Raw genomic sequence first — 25,047 nt, 5'->3', positions numbered from 1 at the left:
GGAACTTGGCAGGAAACATCATCATAGCAACTCCTGCCTTTCTTTTTGCAGCCATAGTCTTATTTTATCAAAATTCTTATCCATCCATTGTATGTTTTCTTCAATGGTCTCAATGGTTTGTTGAACACAGCGGAGCTGAGAACCATTTTCTTTCAAAGAGCTGAAGAATTCTTTTACCTTGGAGGAAAAAAGTAGATTTTAAATTTGGTTATATTAAGCAAATGGTAATTTAAGGTCACTTTAAAATTAAAGTAAAGCTACAATTCCAACATAAGCTAACATTCTATATAGAAGGAAGTACCAGATATCTGGATATGATTATGTTTATCTTATGCTTGAGCTATACAAAATGAGCTCATGCCACATGATATCAGGTTTGTATTTCTTCCTCTAGCTTTTATATGTTCACAGTTGCCAGACGTTAAAAGCCTTTGCTGTTTACTATTTTGAGATTTAATTGTGTTTATTTAATATGAGTTCTGTTATATATACACAGATGTAGACTAAAGTTTTAAATATGATGTCTGAAAAAGCGGAATGTGCAGAGTATCTTCTTTGCCAAGAAAAAATAGTATCAACCACATAAATGCAATCTTTCTCTGGGGTTTTGGCCTTGTGTGTTATTCCCGTCAACACTGTAAGGAATGGATGGGGCTCTTAACAAGTTATATTGGTCAGATCTCAAGCCTTGACAATATTTTTATCCCAATCCACAATTCTTGCTTTGTTCCCCCCAGATAAAATCTGCACAGTTTCCCACAGTTCCAGAGATAGAAGAGACTTGCAGCACTCTCCTCAAAAATGTATTTTGTTCTTGTAACATCCCTGGATATCTCTATCTATCTGAACCTTTAAGCTTGAATGATGGATAGGCTGCCTTTGCCAAAGCGCTAAAAATTGTACTATTTCCTTTCACCTTCAAGAGTAGTTAACATTAACCCATACATTTTCACAGAATTAACTCAATTTTTGTAGGCAGGAAGCAAGAATAGACTAAGACATTATTTATTGATCATGAATTCCAGACAGCTAATTTCTCAAAAATCTATTTTATAATACCATGTTATGAGTTTTGGAATAGTGGGCAGGGAGCAAGACTGAGTTTTAGGAAAATCAAGTTCCAGTCAGAAATGATGCAGAGTTGTTCTAAAATTACTTGAGAGTCCATTTGCCTCCTACTGGGGAAGAGAGGAGACACTCCCTCCTCCCTGCCCCACCCTGTGCTTCAGCTTAGTATACTGCTGCAGGACCCAAAATTGATTCCTCATCAACTAAAAATCATTCTCAGCACTCTTCAACAAGAAGACATCAATATTTTCACTTCACTTTTGGCTAAAATATTTCCTTTATCCTTAAGGAGCCATCATGATATGGCTGAAATATGGATTTCCATACAAGCTTTAGCAAAGCCAGCTCTAAACATTTCCCCTAACCATAGACTGTGTCTTCCGCCACACTGATACACCTGAATAGTCAACTTACATACACATCACTAAGAACATCTCCTTTTGTAGAATATATGTATGTCTCATGTTCCCTCTCACCATCCAGTTTCATAGCAATTTCTTATTTTGCCTCAGCACTAAGAACTATATGATAATTGTTCAAGGTCATTGTAATAAATACCTTCAATGTAGGTCCTCATACTTCTATCTTCTATACGGTTTTCATTCTTTAATATTTATTTCACAGGTGGATTTTATAGATTGGTGAAGAATCATAAAGTATAGAATATTACAAGTGAGAAGAGAAACATAACTTTGGATACTGAAGCACCTGAAACCTCTCTGCTTCTTCCACCATAGCTGGTCACATCAGCTGTTCAAACCTCTAGCATTCACTTTTAATATCTTTAAATAAGGACCAATTTTGTTGTTGTTTTTTAAGCTGAAAGTTTTTGTTGTTGTTTTTGTTTGTTTGTTTGTTTGGGGTTTTTTTTTTGAGACAAGGTGTTACTGTGTAGTATTGACTGGCCTGGAATTTGCTTTGTAGACCAAGTTGGCTTTTAACAGATAGGTATCTGCCTGCTGCTGCCTCCAGGGTGCATGGATTTAAAACATATGCTATCACACCTGGCAAAGTCCAAGCTTACACTTGCAGAGAAAAACTTGTTACACATTGGACCTTAAAAATTGCATCTAAATGACAAGATTCATTCTCAGTGTGCCACAACTTTTGTTCCTGCCCATGTTTAATAGCTAAATGCCTGTCAAATTTAAAAGAGAATTTCTCTGTCACACATACACACACCCCTTTACCTCTTCAAGACGTTCTCTGGTGGAAAACTGGTCTGTTGTTCCCATTACCATGTGAGATATGGACGATGAGCCAAGTTCAAACCTAGAAAATGCCAAAAGATGTTCAGTCAATATATATAATATATATATATAATATATATATATATTATATATATTATCTTATATATCCTATAATATTTAAACAATCTATTTGTAAAAATATGATCCATACCAATAACTAAGTAAAAGACTAAGAATCTGAAACAAATGGCAGCTATACACAGGGCTGAATGAGTTAAAAGAAAGCTACACTGACCTTGGAGGAGGAAGGTTTCAGGCAACCAAAGAGTATATGAAGAAGCCGACAGGAAGGTTTATTGTCCAGAGTGAGGGTTAGCAGTGGACTAAACTTTTAAATAAGGATATTTTAATTTGAAAAGTTATCTTCAGCATATGAACTCCTTCATATAAATACCAAAGGTTAAGCATGCACACACACACACACACACACACACACACAAACACACACACACACACACACACACACACACACACACACACACACACACACACGTAAAAAGGGGTATGGTGAAAATGCATCCAATCCCACTGCAGCTTTTGATACTACTTACTTCTGTATAAGCTTATTCCAGTTTTCCCTCAGAAACTTCCAGGCCAATGGATAACCCACTGGGTTTCTGCCAATGAGTGTGAGAATATGTGGGAATTCCTGAGTTTTTATTATCTCTCCCTTAAAACTTTGGTCTAGAAGCCTTTAAAGATCAGAGGAAGAAATGTTAGTAATGAATTATAAGTGATTGAAGACCTACAAAATCTTCAATAAAATAACTTATAAATGAAGAATTTGGTTAGCTAATCATAAAGTCCCCAAAGGTAAATTGGTAGTGTCTTAATAAACCCACTGTAGCAACATGATTAAAAGCTAATATTTATATAGCATTTAAAAGACCCACACTATATAGCCTCTCATTTCAACAAAAGAACAGTTTCTAGAGTATCTCTAAATATTTCAAGTGTGTTCCTGTTGTAAAGACACACAATACATAGTCCTTAAATATTTTCCCAATACTTGGTTCTAGTTACTTGGCATCCTCATTAAGTATATGCCCACTTGCATGGTGTTTCTAGCAGAAGAAATAAGTCCTGAGCAATAGAGCTAAAACAGGTGCCAGAATAACCCTATGCCATTCAAATTCCCTTGGCCATCCATGATTTCCATGGACATCAATGCATGACTCACCACTGAAGTTTTTCTGGGTCTTGGCTTGTGCAGAGGGAAAATTCAATTTGGCTTTTCTCTGTACTAAACAAAGAAGACTGATATTTACTATAAAGAAAATCCCAGCCTTCTGTGTTCTGGGCCCCGACAGCAAACACTGCCAAGGTCACATCAGTAGGGAGGCTGTAAGAAAGAATAAACATTTTAGATCCTGAGACAGACCAAGTGCTCTTGGATACATGAGGACCAACTGTGAACTAATTCCACACTGACAGGTACACTACTGAAAACAAACTACCATTTTTTTCTGTTACACTTTATGGAAAGAAGCAAAAGAGAATGTCTAAAATTAGATTTGAGCAGCCTCAGAAATACAATAACAAATGTTATGCATAAATGCATAGTATATTTTTTAAATGATGTAAAAGAAATTCAACTGAGACTCAAATTTTATTTCATGAGGAAAAGTCAGTAATTTCTACAGCATTATGGTTAGTTAGTAAACATGTCCTTTAAAGCCAAATATTCAGATTATTGCCATAAATGATTCTTGGACACCATTAAGTTCCAAACACAGAAGGATTGATGCCTACCAAGAGTAGAGATTCCAGACAATGTTCATCTTTCCCAGTGTGAACAATAACTATGTATTGTGGGCATGGGTTTTGGAGAGAGAAACTTGTGTAAAATCTACTGTCTCTGTCTCAGCCTGGCATAGCCACATCAGTTCAGCTAATTTATACACACTATACAAAGTGGGAATTACTGTCACCATGTTCTAACTCCCCAAAAATTTGATTTTTAGGCACAGAAATTCTTTGTTGTATTTCTTAAGGTATAAAGTTAGAAAATATAAATTTTACAAGGCAGTTTATTTTCCAAAAAGGTACAGTACAGAAGTCTCATCTACTCAGTTTTTCCCAGATGCAGCACCAAGGACAATGAACAGGAAGGATGATGTAAAGGATAGCCTTTACATCAATGGGCTGGACTGCATGTTCAGTGGGAACTGACCTCATGTTTCCATTAGATGCCTTCCACTCTCTGAAATACCGCTCTGCCCTCTGCACACAAGGCTGATACCTGCGCACACATGCAAGGAGGAGGAGCTGGCTTCTGAGCATCCTCTCTGAGACAGAGCCTTCATCTGTCCAAGTCTGCTTATCAATAAGGCCCTTCAGCAGCCTGAGGAGGAAGTCCTGTGGAACACAGCAGGAGCAGTGTCAGGTATTATGAGCAGTGTCACAGAGCATTTCAAATTCACATAGGCTAGAGGTGATGAGAAACATCACGTAAATACATATTGAATGTATTTTAATAATGCTGAGTAAATGGTCTCCTTTTAAGAAAAAAGAAAATCAGATGGTAATTAATCCTTAAAGCTCAACCCCATTCCTTTAAAAGCCAGAAACTCTATTTAATTTAGTTATAAGATGGACAAAAAATGACTTCAATATTTTCACAGTAATCTTTTCTAAAGGTGTCTTATCTACTTAAATCAGGATAAACAGAGTCCTGGAAAATATCAGGATTAGTAATCATAGGAGATAAGTCAAGTAAAATAAAATACTTATAAGAGAAAAAAACATGAAATTACAGAATCTAATAACTATTTGTATTTCGTACAAACCTAACATTTGCTAGTTAATCCAAACAATTTTTATTTGCTTTTCTTTAATGTATAGGAGGACATATCTGTGTATCTGTTTATGTTATATTTAAACAGAGAATAAGCACTCTTTCATCAACAAGATAAAATAAATATTTTGGTATTTTACTCATCATCTCAGACTTTACCTTGAATTGAGTTTCCACCTCAATCATATCTCTTTTCTCCATTAACTTATACATAGGTATCAGTTCATTCAAACCTTGGAATATGGGCATAATTTCAGTTTCATTTTTCAAGTACAGGCTTAAATCCAGGGCTTTTTCAATTGATAATTTTCCAATGCTGAGCAAGAAATAATATGATTAAGGTTTATGAAAAATCATATTTTTGCTTCAATATATATTACAGAAATCTTTTAGCAAAACAGCCAACATATATAAATAATGACTTTGCATTAGAATTGCTTCTGTCACACACAAGATAACACAGGGGAAGAAGAGTCACAATTACAGAGCAAAGTCCACCCTGTTGCTAGGAGAAAATGGCTCATGTTAGTGTCTTCACATAGAATATATCAAACTGTGTGTTGAAGTTTCAGACTAAGCTTAGAACTTCAATCCAAAATCAAGGGAGTCAGACCAGGGAGATTGCTACTTATAAAAAGTAAAAATCCCTGTCATACATTCATCATTTCTGTTAAAAATAAACTGGATATCAGACCACACTCTAAAGTTCTAGAGTAATAGGCCATGAAAAGGAACTTAAGTAAAAAGCAACTGATTAAGCATTCTTTAATTTCTCCCTGCTTTTATCACCTTGGGAGGCTCATATAAGTAATAAGAGAACCAGAAGTAAAGAGACTAAATTTACATCTGAGAATATAGAGCTGTCTCGTTCCACCCACATGGCTCTTTTAGAACTTCATCACTGGCTAAATGATAGACATTCATAATTCAAGCTTGAAAATTAATTTCTTTCCCATTCTAAGACAGGAAAGAATGAATAATAATGTTCACTCCAGCCTCAGTTCATCAAAGATCATTTGATAAGCCAAATTACATAAACCATATTCCATAAAGATGCCATGAAAATTATTATCTTTAAAAGAAATCTCTTATTTGCTAAAATAGCTGCAATGTAAACTGCAATGTAAAACTGGACCTGCATTACTTAGTTTCACAAGAAGGCTTCAAGAATGTTAAGGACTTAGCATGGGACAAAATCTATCTCCTATATCATGGCCAGCAAAGTTTCAGAACAAAGCTATATGAACAGGCAAAGGAGCTCAATAGGATGCAGTCTCAAGCTTTTCTACACATTTGCCTCAGCCTGATTTTAGTTCTTAATGAGAAAGATTCAAATACTGATTTTGTATTTTATATCAGCTAGCAGTTAAATATCAGATGTTAAGCATAAGTTTGAAAGCTATGTTGCCCTGTTGGGAGAACTTGAAGATGGGATGCCTTTCCAAATTCTCATTAGCAATCAATCATTTATTGTCATCTCTAGAAACTAAGTATTTGAACAGTAACAACTGTTTTCAGAAATAAACCACAACTTTACATAGCCTATATTACCTGACCAGCTGAAAGGCATTGTTGATGAGACTTGCTCGATCATTACTGCTGATTGTTGTATGTGCTTCTTTTAAAAGATCACTCAGAGAAGTCCATCCATCAGCCTCATAATGCACAATGTAATAGCCATTCATTCCCACATTGAATTTGATCCACTGCACTGCTTCTGGGAGGATGACCACATCTATAGCAGATAGAATAAATCTCAGAACCATCTACTCTGTGTATGGAAGAAAACTCTAATACTGAAAAAATGGAGAGCATTTGTTTTTTGTAGAAATTAGAGCACAGCAACCCAGAAGACAAGTGTCAATAGAGGCGTAATATACAGATTCTGTGATATTTATAAATCTATAGAAATATTTCAACCTCATTTCTGATCAACATATATTTCCCAATATTATTAACAAATTAATGCAAATTTTCATTGTTAATCTATTTTTTCAATGTTATAGCACTTAACTGTTCAAATTTATATCATGATATTTCGTTTTTAAAAACCCATCCTCATTGAGTATTTGAATTTTTATTTGTGAGGGTTGGGAGGAAACACAGGATGATATTGGCTATTCCTCAGATTCTGGACATTTGGGGGAGTCAGGAAGGAGATGAGATTAGGAACAGTCACTGGCCTTGGACTTGCTAGTTAGTATTTTTCTGTTTTCACCTTTCCAGTACCAGGGTCACAACCATATACTGCAACATTCATTTTTAGATTTTAGGATTAGTTTTGGAGCTCAAGCTTAAGTTCTCACACTTACAAGATAAACACTCTACCAACTGAGTCATCTTCCAAGTCCAGCAAGTATTCTAAACCTATTCCCTTTCCTTTTTACCAAAATCAATAGCTAAAGCTTGATAGTTAATTTCTACCCATTTCTATATTTTGTACTTCTTAAACTAATTATTTCTATAATAAAGTACCTGTCTTTGTCTTCAGCAAAAATCTCTGGACTGAATCTGATTTGCTGGTAATGAATGTCAGGGGAACATGCCACAGATACCTATAAAAAGAAAAAGCAAATATACATTGCTCATATGACGAGCAGCTTTTAAAACACCTACCCATCATGTGACAGGCTAGTATGATACAGAATGGCATTGAGAATGTTATGTCAAGACCTGTTAGTATGCTGAGCCTGACTTCCAGCTGAACTACTGTGAGTCTTTCACAGACCCTACAGTAGAAATAAAAAAGCAAACTCAAGTGATTAATGACTAGTATTCCAAGCTTAACCTCAAATAATCACCACTAGTAATGACACAGACTGGCATTACTCCTTAATCATATACAAAAAACACAGATGTCACTTCTCTTCTGTGAAGTTTCTCTAAACACCCTGAATTTCATCAAGAAGAAACAGTAGGAGAAAACATACATTGAAGGAAATTCTAGCAAAGTAAGTGGCCTAAACTGGAGAAAAAATATCAAGAAACACAGGACTGGAGAATTGCTGCAAAAAGGGAGAAACCAAAATCATGTGGCAATCAAATATGAAATGTATGAAATTTGGAAGCAGGATTTTTTCACTTTGACATAAAGACATTTTCTGACAACTGGAAAAACTGAATATGCTTTATAGTCTAAATTATGATATTTTGTCAAGTTTATTTCCTAATTTTGAAAATTTGCTATGATTATAAGTGAATTATTTTACCTAAACACAGTAAAAGCAATATACAGCAAACCAGTAGCCAAAATCAAATTAAATGGAGAGAAATCTGAAACAATCCCACTGAAATCAGTGACTAGACAAGGGTGCCCACTCTCTCCCTATCTCTCTCCCTATCTCATCTATTCAATATAGTACTAGAAGTCCTAGCCAGAGTAATTAGACTACAAAAGGGGGTCAAAGGGAAACAAACTGGAAAGGAAGAAGTTAAAATAACACTATTTGCCGATGATATGATAGTATACTTAAGTGACCCCAAAAATTCCATCATAGAACTCCTAAATCTAATGACTTCAGCAATGTGACTGGATATGAAATTAACTCAAACAAATCAGTAGCTTTCCTCTGTGTGAAAGATAAACAGACTGAAAAAGAACTTAGAGAAATGACACCCTTTACAATAGTCACAAATAATGTAAAATACCTTGGACCCTAACCAAGAAACTTAAAGATCTGGATGACAAGAATTTCAAGTCTATGAAGAAAGAATCAAAGAAGACCTCAGAATATGAAAAGATCTCCCATGCTCATGGAATTGGCATAATTAATATAGTAAAAATGGCCATCTTGGCTAAAGCAATCTACAGATTCAAAATCCCAACTCAATTCTTTGTAGAGTTAGAAAGAGCAATCTGCAAATTCATTTGGAATAACAAAAAATCCCAGAGAGCAAAAACTATTCTCAATAATAAAAGAACTTCGGGGGGGGGGCACATGATCTCTTACCTCAAACTATGTAACAGAGCATTGATGATAAAAACAGTATGGTATTGGTAGAGAGACAGGCAGGTAGGTCAATAGAATAGAATTGAAAACCCAGAAATGAACCCACACACTTGATCTTTGACAAAGGAGCTAAAACCATCCAGTGGCAAAAAGAGCATTGTCAACCAATGGTGCTGGTTCAACTGGTTCTCAGCATGCAGAAGAATGTAAATTGATCCATTCTTAACTCCCTGTACAAAGCTGAAGTCCTACTAGATCAAAGACCTACACATAAAACAAGATACACTGAATATAATAAAGAAAGTCGGGAAAAGCCTCAAACACATGACACAGGGAAAAATTTCCCAAGCAGAACACCAATGGCTTATGCTCTAAGATCAAGAATAGACAAACAGGACCTCATAAAATTGCAAAGCTTCTATGAGGCAAAAGACACTGTCAAATAGAACAAAATGTCAACCAACAGATTGGAAAAAGATTTTTACCAATCCTACACTGATTAAGGGGTAGTATCCAATACATACAAAAAACTAAAGAAGTTAGACTCCAGAGAATCAAATAATCCTATTAAAATTTGGGGAAAGAACTAAAGAATCCTCAAGTGAAGAATAGCAATGGCCTGAAAGCACCCAAAGAAATGTTCAAAATCCCTAGTTATTAGGGAAATGCAAATCAAAACAATCCTGAGATTTCACATCACATCAATCAGAATGGCTAAGATTAAAAAAAGAAAAGAAAAGAGAACAGGGCTCGGCCCATCTGCCACCTGGACCAGCAGTTCCCAAACGTTTAAAGACTGGTGATTAGGGGATCTGGGCAGCCAGGGAGCAGAAAGATCTCTGCCGAGTGTGCACAGAAAGCGCGCCCCTGCCCTGCCTGATCCAGGGACCAGGAACCTAGCACTGGGACCCCTGTTCCCACCCGGCGGCTTTGGGGTGCAGAAGAGGGTTCGGACCATCCACCACCTGAACCAGTGGAGATCCAGGGACACAGACCAGATACAAGGAAAAGGCAAGAACATATCACTGACAACAAGATGGCAAGAGGAAAGCGAAAGAGTATATCCCAAGGAAACCAAGAAAACCTGGCAACAGCAGTACCCAGTTCTCCCATAACAGCAAACACTGGAATGCCAAAAACTCCAGAAAGAGAAGACCTAAAATCATACCTCAAGACGCTGATAGAGATCCTTAAACAAGAACGGGAGGAAAAGCAAAAAGAATCAGAAGCTTTTAAAGAGGAAACAAGAAAAACACTCCAAGAACTCAAAGAACTAGAGGAAAACAGAACCAAAGAGATGAAGGAATGGAAGAAGGAATTTAAAATGGAAATTGACACAATAAAGAAAACACTAAAAGAGATAACTCTAGAGGTAGAACACCTATAAAAGAAATCAGGAGTCACAGAAGCAAGCATTTCCAATAGATTACAAGAGATGGAAGAGAGAATCTCGGGGGCAGAAGACAACATTGTAAACATAGACAAAACAGCCAGAGAAGATGCAAAAACCAAAAAGCTCCTGACTGAAAATGTCCAGGAGATCCAGGACACAATGAGAAGACAAAACCTAAGGATAATAGGAATAGAAGAGGGAGAAGAATATCAACTAAGAGGCACAGTAAATATCTTCAACAAAATTGTAGAAGAAAACTTCCCTACCCTTAAGAATGAGATGACCACAAGCATAAAAGAAGCCTTCAGAACTCCAAATAGGTTGGACCAGAAAAGAAATACCTCCTGACACATAATAGTCAAAACACCAAGTGCCCAAAGCAAAGAAAGAATACTAAAAGCAGTAAGAGAAAAAGGTCAGGTAACATATAAAGGCAGACCAATCAGAATCACACCTGATTTATCAACAGAGACTATGAAAGCTAGAAGAGCCTGGACAGACATCATGCAGACCCTAAGAGAGCACAAGTACCAGCCCAAGCTGCTATACCCAGCAAAACTATCAATCACCATAGATGGAGAGATGAAGATATTTCAAGGCAAATCTAAATTTATACAATATCTGACCACAAACCCACCACTACAACGAATTATAGGTGGAAACCCCAATACAATGAGGGTAACTACATCCTAGTAAAAACAAGAAAACTCCTAAGCAAGAAAACCAAAAGAAGAAAAAGACACAGACACAACTCAACCTACAAAAGCAATAATAGCAAGAAAAAGAAACCACTATTCCTTGATATCTATTAACATAAATGGACTCAACTCCCCAATAAAGAGACATAGGCTATCAGACTGGTATATAAACAAAATGCAGCATTTTGCTGCATGCAGGAAACTCATCTCAGAGACAAAGACAGACACTATCTCAGAATAAAATGGTGGGAAAAAAACTTCCAAGCAAACAGCCCTAAGAAGCAAGCTGGAGTGGCTATTCTAATATCTAGTAAAGTAAATTTCCAACCAAAAGTTATCAAAAAAGATAAGGAAGGACACTTTTTACTCATTACAGGGGAAATCTGTCAGGAGGAACTCCAAATCCTTACCATATATGCTCCAAATACAAAAGCACCCACATTCATAAAAGAAACCCTACTAAAGCTCAAAAAATACATTTCACCCCACACAATAATAGTGGGAGACTTTAATACCCCACTCTCTCCAATGGACAGATCATGGAAACAGAAACTGAACAAGGACACTGTAAAACTAGCAAAGACTATGAACCAAATGGCATTATAGATATCTACAGAACATATTATCCTAAAGTAAAAAAATACACCTTCTTCTCAGCACCCCATGGCACCTTCTCGAAAATTGACCAAATAACTGGACACAGATCAAGCCTCAATCGATATAAGAAGACTGAAATACTCCCATGCATCCTCTCAGATCACCATGGTCTACCGCTGGACTTTTACAACAACAAAGAAAACAAAAAGCCCACATACACATGGAAAGTACACAACGCTCTGTTAAATGATAGCAGGGTCAAAGAAGAAATAAAGAAAGAAATTAAGGATTTTCTAGAATTCAATGAAAACGAAAACACAACATACCCAAACTAATGGAAGGCAGTGAAAGCAGTACTGAGAGGAAAACTCATAGCCCTAAGCACTTCCAAAAAGAAACTGGAGAGAGTATACATCAACAACTTTATAGCACAGCTAAAAGCTCTAGAACAAAAGGAAGCAGATACAGGCAAGAAGAGTAGACATTAGGGCATAAATAGACCAAAGAGAAACAAAAAGAAACATTGAAAGAATCAACAAAACCAAGAGCTGGTTCTTTGAGAAAATCAACAAGATTGATAAACCCCTAGCCAGACTAACTAGAGGGCAAAGAGAGATTATACAAATTAACAAAATCAGAAAGGAAAGTGGAGACATAACAACTGAAAATGAGGAAATTCAAGAAATCATCAGATCCTACTACAAAAATCTATACTCCACAAACTTGGAAAATCTGGAGGAAATGTATGAATTCCTAGATAGATACAAGATCCTAAAGTTAAACCAGGACCAGGTAAACCATCTAAATAATCCCATAACAACTAAAGAAATAGAAGTCATCAAAATCCTCCCAACCAAAAAAAGCCCAGGTCCAGATGGATTCAGTGCAGAATTTTATCAGACATTTATTGTGGACATAACACCAATACTCTCCAAACTATTCCACAAGATAGAATCAGATGGAATACTACCTAACTCATTTTTTGAGGCTACAATAACCCTTGTTCCTAAACCACACAAAGACCCTACAAGGAAAGAGAACTTCAGACCAATCTCACTTACGAACATTGATGCAAAAACACTCAACAAAATCCTTGCAAACCTAATCCAGGAACACATCAAAACAATCATTCACCATGACCAAGTAGGCTTCATTTCTGGGATGCAGGGATGGTTTAATATAAGGAAATCCATCAATGTAATCCACCATATAAACAAACTGAAAGAACAAAATCACATGGTCATCTCACTAGATGCTGAGAAAGCATTTGACAAAATTCAACACCACTTCATGTTAAATGTTTTGGAAAGAACAGGAATCCAAGGTCCATACCTAAACATAATAAAAGCAATATACAGCAAACCAACAGCCAACATCAAACTTAACGGTGGGAAACTTGAAGCAATCCCACTAAAATCAGGGACTCGACAGGGCTGCCCACTCTCCCCCTACCTATTCAAAATAGTACTGGAAGTTCTGGCTGGAACAATTAGACAGCAAAAGGAGATCAGGGGATACAAATCGGAAAGGAAGAAGTAAAAACATCACTCTTTGCAGATGACATGATTGTGTACTTAAGTGACCCCAAAAATTCCACCAGAGAACTCCTACAGCTGATAAACAAGTTCAGCAAAGTGGCTAAATACAAAATTAACTCACACAAATCAGTAGCCTTCTTATATTCAAAGGACAAACATGTGGAGAAAGAAATTAGGGAAAAGATACCCTACACAATATTCACAAAAACTATGAAATACCTTGGTGTGACTCTAACTAAGCAAGTGAAGGACCTGTAAAACAAGAAATTCAAACATCTAAAGAAGGAAATCGAGGAAGATCTCAGATAATGGAAAGATCTTCCATGCTCATGGATTGGAAAGATCAACATTTTAAAAATGGCCATCCTACCAAAAGCAATCTACAGATTCAATGCAATCCCCATCAAAATTCCAACCTAGTTCTTCAATGAGTTGGAAAGATCATTGTGCAATTTCATCTGGAATAACAAAAGACCTAGAATAGCGAAATCCACCCTCAAAAACAAGAAAACATCTGCGAGAATCACTATCTCTGACCTCAAGCTATATTACAAGGCAATTGTGCTGAAAACTGCATGGTACTGGTACCAAAATAGGCACATGGATCAATGGAATAGAATAGAAGATCCAGAAATGAGCCCTCACGTATATGGTCACCTGATTTTTGACAAAGGAGCCATAAACATTCAATGGAAAAAGGACAGCCTATTCAACAAATGGTGCTTGTCCAACTGACACTCGGCATGAAAAAAAATGAAAATAAACCCTTTCTTTTCACCTTGTACAAAGCTCAAGTGTAAGTGGATCAAAGATCTCCACATTAAATCAGATACACTGAAAGTATTAGATGAGAAAGTAGGGAAAACCTTAGAATACATAGGCACAGGAGAAAATTTCCTGAACAAAACACCAATGGCTCAAGCTCTAAGGTCAAAGATTAACAAATGGGACTTAATGAGATTGCAAAGTTTCTGTAAGGCTAAGGACATTGTCAAGAAAACAAAACGGCAGCCAACAGAATGGGAAAAGATCTTTCCCAACTCCACATCAGATAGAGGCCTAATATCCAAGGTATACAAAGAACTCAAAAAGCTAGACACCAGAGAATCAAACAACCCTATTAAAAAATGGGTTACAGAGCTAAACAAAACATTCTCAATTGAGGAATATCGAATGGCTGAGAAACACCTAAGGAAATGCTCAACATCCTTAGCCATCAGGGAAATGCAAATCAAAACAACTCTGAGATTTCACCTCACACCAGTCAGATTGGCCAAGATCCAAAACTCAGATGACTGCACATGCTGGTGAGGTTGTGGAGATAGAGAAACACTTCTCCACTGTTGGTGGGGTTGTAAACTGATACAACCACTCTGGAAATCAGGCTGGCCATACCTCAGAAAATTGGACATAGTACTACCTGAAGACCCAGCTATTCGACTTCTGGGCATATATCCCAGAGACACTTTAATATACAACAAAGATACATGCACCACAATGTTCATAGCAGCTCTATTTATAATAGCCAGAAGCTGGAAAGAACCCAGATGTTCTTCAGAAGATGAATGGATACAAAAATTGCGGTACATTTACACAATGGAATACTACTCAGCCACCAGAAACAATGACTTAACCAAATTCTTAAGAAAATGGCTGCATCTAGAGAATATCATCCTGAGTGAGGTAACCCAGTCACAAAAGAACAGTCATAATATGCAGTCACTGATAGTGGGATGCTAACCCCAGAGGCTCGGACTGCCCCAGAAACAACTCACAGACTGTGTGAAGTTCAAGAAAAAAAGAAAACAAAACAAAACAAAAAAAAAAAAAAATGTCATGCTCAATCCTTACACACCAAGAACACATTGACAAATTCCGGGTTACACCCTGTTTTACATGTACTTTTTGCTCATTGTAAAAAAAAAAAAAAAAAAAAGAAAAGAAAAAAAAAAGCCAAGCACTGACACAATTGTATTTGTATACATTTATGCAAAAATGTTTAAAATGTTTTTATCTTTGTTTTTTAAAATAAAGTTAAAAAAAAAAAACTCAGGTGACAGCAGATGCTGGCCAGGATGTGAAGAAACAGGAACACTCTTTCTTTGTTGGTGAGATTACAAGCAGGTTCGTCCACTTTGGAAATCAGTCTGGTGATTCCTCAGAAAATTAAACATAGTAGGTTTATGACCTGAGGACACAGCTATACCACTCCTGGCCATAAACCCAAAAGATTTTCCAACATATAACAAGAACATGTGCTCCCCCATGTTCATAACGGCCTTATTTATAATAGCCAGAAGCAGGAAAGAACCCAGATGTCCTTCAGAGGAATGGATACAGAAAATTTGGTACATTTATACAATGAAGTACTACTAGCTATTTAAAAAATGACTTCATGAAATTCTTATGTAAATGGATGGAACTAGAAAATATCATCCTGAGTTAGGTAACCCAGTTACAAAAGAACATAGATGGTATGCACTCACTGACAAGTGGATATTAGCCTAAAGCTAGGAATACCCAGGATACAATTCATAGACCACATGAAGCTCAAGAAGTAGGAAGACCAAAGTGTGGATGCTTCAGTTCTTATTAGAAGATGAAACAGAATATTCACAGGAGAAAATGTGGAAACAAAGTATAGAGCAGAGACTGAAAGAAAGGCCATCTAGAGACTGCCCCACCTAGGGATCCATCCCATATAGTCACCAAACCCAGACAATATTGCAGATACAAAGAAGTGAATGCTGACAGTAGCCTTATATAGCTGTCTCCTGAGAGGCTCTTTCAGAGCCTAACAAATAGAGAGATGGATATTCATAGCCAGCCATTGGACTGAAAACAGTGTCCCCAGTGGAAGAACTGAAGGGGTTTGCAACCCCATAGGAAGAATATCAATATCAACCTACCAACCCCCCCAGAGCTCCCAGGGACTAAACCACCATCCAAAGAGTACTCATGGAGCGACCCATGGCTCCAGCCACTTATGTAGCAAAGGATTGCCTTATTGGGCATCAATGGGAGAAGAGTCCCTTGGTCCTGTGAAGGCTCCATACCTTAGTGTAGGGGTATGCCAGGGCAGGGAGGTGAGAAGGAGTGGGTGGGCAGGTGCAGGAGCATTCTAATAGAAGCAGGAGGAGGGTGGATGAAATAGTGGATTTCCAAGGGAAAATCAGGAAAGGGGAGAATGTTTGATATGTAAATAAAAATATGCAATAAAAGAAAAAAATACAACTTATCAATATATCTTGGTATACATGTAATATATTACATATGTTATTATATTCATATTGCCTACATATAAGTTATATATATTTTAATGCTTTCTTTATATATATACATAGAAAATCATAACTTGAGTGTGATAGAATACATATCTATATAAAACATATATAGAAATTTTGCCACTTTTGCTGTTTTGATTTCATAAGTTGCAACACATCATTTCTAATAATACTCTTTGAGGGCATGTGTTAAGGGCTTTTAGGATGTAACTTGGACTGCTGAAGTAGAAAACTGAATACTCCCTAATTCTTGGAAATCACATAAATTCTTTTGTCAAATCCAATCAATGTTAGTGACTACTATGTCTTCACAGCAACTGCTTACTTAGATCAGAGCTGCCTTTAAGCCAGGAACTAGAAATGACATTTTATTAAACTGCAAAACATGAGAATTTAAAAATGATAGGCTGTTAGCTTTATAGATTCAATGTCTCTGAATCCTTTTGGAAAGGTAGGTCTACAGGTCAACTGTATACAACACACAACTTCAGCTGAAGCACTCAAGGAAAGGAGTGAGGTCCAGGCTTTAAAACAAAGTTTGTAACACATCCAGAAGGAGATTCCCTCTGTGAACATTACCCAGTCTCTTGGAAGCGTTCAGAACCCTTCATGTAGTGTTCTTGCTTCATGTGCACATGCCGCCCTCTCACCGTGATGGTTACCAGAGGAAAGCCTTTCTGCAGTGTCCATGTGTTCATCATGGTCTTTACATCTACAACCTCCTGACGCCAGTGCTGGTTTATAGACAAAAGAGGGGAGGGATGCATCATCTCAGATCTGCCTCTGAGGAGAGGATTTCAGCTTGGGTTCCTCTGTTCTCCAGCTTCTTACCTTGCCTACTCTCCCAAACATTAATCCTTGACTGTCTAACTTTCTATTGTCTCCCCCAAACTTGTGTGTCTTGACAATTGGTACAGCTTCTTGGTGCAGCTAATGTCCAGGCATACCACATGGACACCAAGCTACCATGTATTCAAGAGAATGAGAGAAGAGATGGGGAAGCAGTAAGGTTTTCAAAACCAGTATGGCTGCTGGCTCTTGGACAATCAAGGTGGGAAAACTGTTCCATGAATAGGCTATGCTTCTAAAGTAACAGCTCAGTGATGTTGTGTACCTGACCTGCAACTGGAAATACAAAGTATGTGTTCCTCTGTACTGAAAATGTTTTTGAGAAAAGTCAAAGAACAAAATATCTTACTGTATAAGCTAGAAACTTTTAATTAATCTCTGAAAGCAAATAAAACAAGGAAATTAAAATACAGCAAATAAAATTTTGTTCAATTTTTAGTCATCCATAGCTGTCTATGGAAATATCTCACAAATCCAGATTAAACACTCAGACAAATTTGTGGCTCAGATGACATGAATATTTGATAGCTGACCAGTTGAAACATGAGTTGAAATGGAATTTAAATCCCTGACTTGCAAGTTACCACCATATGATTTGGATCTCACATTCTCATCACCACATTTAAAGACCTGAACAGTCATAGTATTTGGTTTATCAGTTTGTTGAGAAAAGTGAAGGCTATTATATGTCTAGTCATTCAACATGTGCCTGATGTACAGTAAGTGTCTAAGAGTTTTCTCTGCCCTTTTGTTATTTTTCAAATGCAGTGCTCTACAAATTACTCATATAATCGAGTCCTAACCTGACAATGAAACTTGTCCTAAATCCATTGTTTTAGGGAGAGTGGAGTGAAAGAAGTTAGTGTTTTTGGGAAGTTCTGTCCCTAGGTTTGAACATCCTTTGCATAGACTATTCTTATTTTTTAATCAATAACAAAGATTTATTTTGTTGTTTTCTGCTGTTCAATGCTATAATTGCAATGCTTAAAACAGATGGACATACTAACCACTAAGTGTTAGTCAAATGATGACATGCACATAACTTTAATCTTTTATAAGAAAAAATACTTATTTGTCCAATAACTGTAGATTCAGAGCAAATGCAGGTCTGGTTTTGTTCCTGATGTCTTGTCAACAGAGGTGAGCAAACAGGCTCATGGAATTTAGTCTAATAATAGATAATCAAATGATAATCACTTGAGTGAGCAAGGGTGGTGACATGGAACACAAAAGCTAGATTCTATCCCAGAACACTAGTGGCTGGTGGTGAGAAAAGACCTGTAGGTGGGAAAGCCACAAGAAGGTGGCAGGGTCACAGTCTCATCTGGGATTGCTTCTACCCAGAATCAAACATCTGTTCTAGCTGACCTACTGACAGTAACATGGAGCTCAGAAAGATCAACACACATTACAGACAGGGAAGGTAAAGAAAAGTAGAGACCTGGAGCCAAGTCAGACAGGGATATGCATAGATGATTCTTAGGAAAATTTGCAGAAGACTGTTAGCCTGGTTCAATTTGAATGCAGACCTACCTGGGATGAGAGTGATTTAATTGAGGACCTCAAAAATTTGGCAGAGATACCACTCAAAGAATATAAAGAAGAACATGCATGGGTAGACAAGGACAGGCTGAGAGACTTACTGAAGTTGATGATGGGTTTTGGCTTCTAGAGCAAAAGCCATCCATTGTTTGTGTGCCATCTGTGGGGCAAATCTAAAACCAAAAATAACAAGTCACTCTTATTTCTCTAGAAAGTACTTTGGTTCTTTGGGATGGAGAATAATACAGTGAAATACAAAACATAATACAGGGAAAAACAAAACAAGGCAGTCAGTTGGCCACCCCCAGATGCAGAGCTTTTGAGCACTACTCACATGCATCATGCTATTCCACAGGTCCTCGTTTTTCGTGTTTTTATAACTATACTTTTGGAGATACTGTACAATTCCTCTTTTGAATGTATCTGCACTCAGATAATCTCTTAACATATTCAGAATACAAGCCCCCTGAAAAGATAAGAAAATATCACTATCTGTGGTTTGTACATTTCAATGCAGCTGCATTTAGTTTTTCAAGATTTTAAACCATAAAAAGCATGAAGAATTGACTACAATCTTATTGTTAGATTGGGCCAAACAACTTCAAGCTATCCCACACCTGAACTATAAGCCCTCTATTCAACTACTAATGAACTTAGTGTCCAAACTTCACCACAACAATGTTCTTTTACCTTTTCATAAGAAACATCATCAAACATCTCCCGAATCTGCGCAGGATTCTCCACGGGTGTGGATACAGGGTGAGAGGAGTTTAATGCATCAACTTCCATTGCATTAAAACACTTGCCAAAGAAATATTCTTCCTATTTACATAGAGAACAGAAATAAAGAGGAGAAAGTATCACCCCTAATCTATATTTAGGTAAAAAGAATAAAAGGAGGAAGACTTAATCTGCAAAACAGGACTAGAATTCTGATTTCTGTGTCAACTAATCTTATATTTCTAGCTAATACAACAGTACTGCTAATCTTTCTAAAGAAAGATCTTTCTAAGGAATGATCTAAACATCTAAGAAACTGAAGACTGTAAATAAGCCATTAATAGTCCATTTATTTTCACCACTTTGGAATAAACAATTTCACATTAACCTAGAAAGATGATCATTCCACCAAAGAGTACACATGGAGAGATCCATAGCTCCAGATACATATGTAGCAGAGGACAGACTTATCTGACATCAATGGAAGGGAAAGGCCCTTGATCCTGTGGAAGTTTGATAGCATTGGGGGATACTAGACTGGTGAGGCAGAAGTGGATGAGTGGTTAGAGGGCACCCTCATAGAGGCAAAGGGGAAGGGGGAGAGGAGGGGTGTCATGAAAGATTATGGGGGAATAACAGGGAAGGGGATATCATTTGAAACAAATAAAATGATTTTTTAAAGCAATAGATTAACCTAAGATAAAACAAACAACTACGTACAACTTTTAGTTCAGGATGGGTCACAGTGACAGACACAAACTCCATAAATTTGGCAAATCCTTCATTGAGCCAAAGGTCATTCCACCATTCCATGGTGACCAGGTTTCCAAACCACTGAAAGGAAAATATGACTGCTTATCTGCAACTTATTAGGGAAATTGTAATGTATATATGTACTATGGCAGAAACAGATACAACAGATTTAGATACATGAAAAATGACTATAAGTTTAACAATGTAAATGTATTTATTAAACATTTTATCAGAGTAAATATAAGGAGTTTTCAACATTAATTAAAAAAACTTGAAACTTAAAAAAATAATTCTTCTCTAAAATGAAAAGTAAACACAATAGCTGTATGAGTAGCTTCATTTGTCCCAACAGAGAAATAAATTTTACACTAAAGATCATTCTTCTCTGAGGCAGACTGCTTATTCTTCAGCAAAATCCTTATGTGGTCAGCACTAATTGATTTTGGTAAGTAATTAAAAAACAAAATGGAAAAAGACATGAAGTTGGGTGGTAGGTGTTTTGCTAAGAGGACCCAGGAAGAGTTGAATGGGATTGGAAATAAGGAGTGGACATAATCCTATATCATTTTAAGTTCCTATGAAATTCTCAAAGAACAAAAAATTATGTATGACTAAACTTTCCTACCTGGTGAGCCAGTTCATGGGACACAGTCATTGTGATGCCAAGCTTACTGGATGCAGAAGACTTTTCTTTATCATATAACAAAGAAGATTCTCTGTATGTGGTCAGGCCCCAGTTTTCCATAGCACCAGACTGAAAGTCTGGAATTGCAGCAAGATCTTGGGTAGAAAGGAATACAACTCATTATCAGTCTTACAGCTGCATATGCCCTTGAATGTACCAAACATCAGAATGAAGGACAAAATGAAAACCTAAGCCCATGAATGCAGCATTAGGAAGCTCCAGGGTGGAATTAAGGACCTTTTCTGGTGGAAAAAGAGAGGCTCTGTAAATATCATGTTGTTGCCAGTGTGACTAAATCAGCCTTAAATCTCAAGCCTCTCAGTACATCTCTTCTGATTTCTTTTTCCTTTTTTCTCCTTTTATTTGCCAGTACTGGGGACTGAACCTAGGGCCCTGTGCATGTTCTACCACTGAGATACATCCCCCATGCTTCTCTTTACTTTTAATTTTGAGACAGGTCTCTCTCCATTAATTAGTCTGGACTTCAACTTCCAATTTTTCTGCCTCAGCCTCTTGAGTACCTGGAAAAACAGGTCTGAGGTATTGGGCTTCGCCCCATCTCTAATATTTAAACCATACGTTTGGGAACTGAACAATCACAAAATTACCTTAGTAATCTACTGTATTCAGGATGTCTACAGCTATACTCCTAAAAACACAATAGCCAATAGCTTTGAGAGTTCATATAAAATCTGCATTTTCTTGTAGTTGGCATATGTAGTCCTTTGGAGTTTGGGGGGCTATTTTCTATTCTCCTGCAAAGTCTTTACTGATAATGACAAAAGAGAAAAAAATGAATCCCTGCACTCTTCTTCCTCCTGTTAATAACTCCAGAGGGCAAAGCCATCCTTAAGCTGCACTGTCAGAAACTGCAAAATGATCTGTCATTATCAGTTGATTTCATAAATCAGAGGTTAGGGGATTATCAGAAGGACCTTCCTGTTGTTTGAACTTTGCTGGGAATTTCATTCTGTGAAGGGCAATATAAAGAATAATGGGGATGCACCAGTAATGATAACATTATCTATGATAGAGGTCATCAAATGCCACCTGGAAATGCCAGTAGTGCTCTACCTTGCTTGGGTAAAGGATATGGAATGTTGAAATAATCCTCATAAAACTCCAGAAGAGTCACTGCAGCATCCAGAGCATAATCAGCTTGATTTATCTTGTCTGGTACAGCATACACAGAGACCTAAAGTGGAAGAACAGGAGGATACTCAAATAACAGAATGGCTTTCCACTATAACTGGAGAGAACAATGGATGTCAATACTACAGAAGACAATTCAGAATTCCATTATTTTAATTCTGATTGCTCCTAATCAATTTCATTTCTCAAAATAACTACAGAAAGCTATAAATACAGGTTCAAGCTATTTTCAGAAAGCAGTAATGTGTGATGACTTAGAAAACAATAGTACAATGTCAACTAGGTGCTAGGAAGTCAGTAGGGTACCACACCCATTTTTCCCCTGTATATTTCCCAGAGCCCAGTACAGATGGATTCAAGCTCTGGCTCTTATGGCATTGACAGATTCTAGGAACAAAAGGTGGTTTCAGGTCCTAGCCAAGGCAGGGAGTATAGCAGGAAATACCAACCCTCCATAAAACCTAACTCCAAAGCTACTCCCTTAGTGTATGGGTAAACTAAAAATAAATCACACTTCTCTGAAAGAAACTGTAAGTGAAAGAAAATAAGACAGGAACCGATGAAGAAAGAAATAAATGAAGGAAGGAGGGAGGGAGGAAGAGAGGAAGGGAGGAAGGAAGGAAGAGAGGAAAGGAGGAAAAAATGAATGAGGGAGAAAGGAAGAGGAAAGGAAAGAAGGAAGAAAGGCTTTGCTATTCACTAATATTACACATAGAAGAATGGGACAGTCTTTTAAAAATACTGTAGTTTAAAATTAATCCTCATAGTTCTTAAAAGTTGGAACTAAAATAACTAGGTAATCTAAAGTCCTGAATCTAATACCCTTATTTAAGGTCATCTTTGGATTGGAAGTATTCTGTCATTTGACAGGAATGAAGACATGTGTTCTAGAAGAGTTTACTTTTGATTGAAGAATAAGCCATAATAAATACAAAGAATCAAGATAACATGAAAGAAAGTATGCAGAAACAAAATGCCCAAAAACTTCAGGTATGGTGATAACTATGTCCAGGATATAAAATATGTATATTTGCATACATAATGACCATAAAATATGTATGTATATTTAGTATGTTTCAAGGAAAATAAGAAAGAACTAAAAATGTAAATATAGCTTAGACATTATAAAAAAAATCATGCACAACAGTCAGCAAAATATGCAAAGCAATTGGCAGATTACAGTATTCTCTTCACCTAAGCCACAGCCTTCCTTTCAAATATCCACAGCACTAGAAGAAGAAATGGCAATTCAGAGTAGCCCAGATACTCAGGCCTTAGGAGACAGCAGTACATAAACAGAAAATTCAGTTCCCATTAAAGTATGTTTTCCTTCTGGGCCATGTGACAGCACTGTGAAAGCAGAAGTGCTAAGCCCAGGCTCAAACTGCTTGAAACAGGACATTTACTAGAGTCTTCTAACATTCTCCTGACCTAGACTGCCTTCCCAAAGATTCCTTCTTGAAACCAGCAAGCAATGTTTTTTTCTTTCCTCTCTACAATCAGTAGCACTGCCTTTAATGTTGTAGACAATCATAATCAGATGCAAGTTTAGAAACCTCTGCAAGATGTGGTCTATTCTGCTTTTTTTTTTTTTTTTTTTTGCTTATCTTTTGAGATAGGATCCCCTCTGTAGCTCTGGCTATCCTGGAACTTGCTATGTAGACCAGGCTGGCCTTGAAGTCCCAGAGCTCTGTCTCTGTCCTGATACCTGGACAGTTCAAAAATTTTTAAAGAAGTACAATCAACATTCCACAAGGAAAAAATCCAAGGTCAAAGAGCTAAATAGCAATAGAGCCAGGTAACTAGTAACTTACACATGGCCAAGTGCTCTATATCCTTTTGTTACTAGGTCACAGCTATTAAGTAAGCATCTGTGACAATGGAATCATTACCTTTCCTGTTTTTGCTAATATTGAGGGAATCCCAAGATGCAGGGCTACTAGCCTTGAAACCAGGACTATCAGCACAGGCTGATCATCTTGTGAGGCAATCATGGACTCACCTTGACTCCACTTTTAGTCATCTTGCTCACAGACTTAAAATCAGAAATAATGAAGGCCACAAGGTAGGTACTCATCTTCACAGTGATATCAAAATGGTCTTCTATGAGTCCTTCAGAAACATTCACAGATTTCACCTATTATCAAAGTAAGTAACCAAGTAATCCAATTGTTCAACACACTGACACACATCAGAAGAAGAAATATCCCAAAGTAAAATACATATTGAAGAGAACAGTACAATATTTCTATTATTACATTTAAAAGTCACTACTAGATATATAACTATAATTTAGAGGTAAAGGCCAGACCATTTGATTCTATTTCTTTTTTGTGGAATATAAATACACTCTATACTGGGCAATACATATATAACCATTAGCTACCCAAAAAGAACTTCTGATGTTTATATTAAGTTCAAAGTGCCCTATGACTTTGCATAATACGCAAAATCTTTTTCAAACTTATTTTATTTGAATGAGTTTTAAGTAAAATCATGATGCAAGAAGTCTTGAAGAAAGGGTTGCATACTTATGCATACAGTCTAAGAGATGTGCTGCCAGAAGGAGAGACTAATACTTTAGCACAAAAAGTGTTTCTTACAGAAAGAAACAGCCCAGGGAGAAGCATGCAGATGGACACATTCCTATGGTCCGTTCCATTGTTGCCTATTTTTGTGCCCTCACCTTTTCTAACTTCCGTCCGTCACTAGGTATGGTGTTTGCCTATCACCTTCTGGTCATTTTATTCAATCATGCTAAGCAACTTAGC

At 36.9% G+C, this 25,047-nt stretch overlaps 1 protein-coding gene across 2 annotated transcripts in view; it reads right to left on the bottom strand.

The window, feature by feature from the left end:
* Positions 1-13: 13 nt before the first annotated feature.
* The window catches only part of ERAP1 (endoplasmic reticulum aminopeptidase 1), a 34,831-nt gene continuing 9,797 nt past the window's right edge, over positions 14-25,047 (bottom strand). For both annotated transcript variants that reach the window (XM_080925211.1, XM_080925212.1), the window contains exons 4-19: positions 24,279-24,413; positions 22,199-22,319; positions 21,065-21,219; positions 20,407-20,520; positions 19,657-19,788; positions 19,301-19,432; positions 19,068-19,139; positions 17,155-17,309; positions 7,591-7,670; positions 6,667-6,850; positions 5,275-5,431; positions 4,492-4,676; positions 3,499-3,660; positions 2,870-3,010; positions 2,259-2,340; positions 14-177 (exon numbers count right to left, since the gene is read on the bottom strand). In XM_080925211.1, coding sequence (XP_080781337.1) covers positions 22-177; positions 2,259-2,340; positions 2,870-3,010; positions 3,499-3,660; positions 4,492-4,676; positions 5,275-5,431; positions 6,667-6,850; positions 7,591-7,670; positions 17,155-17,309; positions 19,068-19,139; positions 19,301-19,432; positions 19,657-19,788; positions 20,407-20,520; positions 21,065-21,219; positions 22,199-22,319; positions 24,279-24,413 — 2,163 coding nt within the window. In that variant the 3' untranslated portion in view covers positions 14-21. The remainder of the gene's footprint in view (positions 178-2,258; positions 2,341-2,869; positions 3,011-3,498; positions 3,661-4,491; positions 4,677-5,274; positions 5,432-6,666; positions 6,851-7,590; positions 7,671-17,154; positions 17,310-19,067; positions 19,140-19,300; positions 19,433-19,656; positions 19,789-20,406; positions 20,521-21,064; positions 21,220-22,198; positions 22,320-24,278; positions 24,414-25,047) is intronic.

This window comes from Micromys minutus (genome assembly GCF_963924665.1).
Source record: "Micromys minutus genome assembly, chromosome: 11".
Lineage (NCBI taxonomy): Eukaryota > Metazoa > Chordata > Mammalia > Rodentia > Muridae > Micromys > Micromys minutus.
The sequence above is the reverse complement of the archived record's forward strand: the minus strand, read 5'-3'. Positions and strand labels throughout refer to the sequence as shown.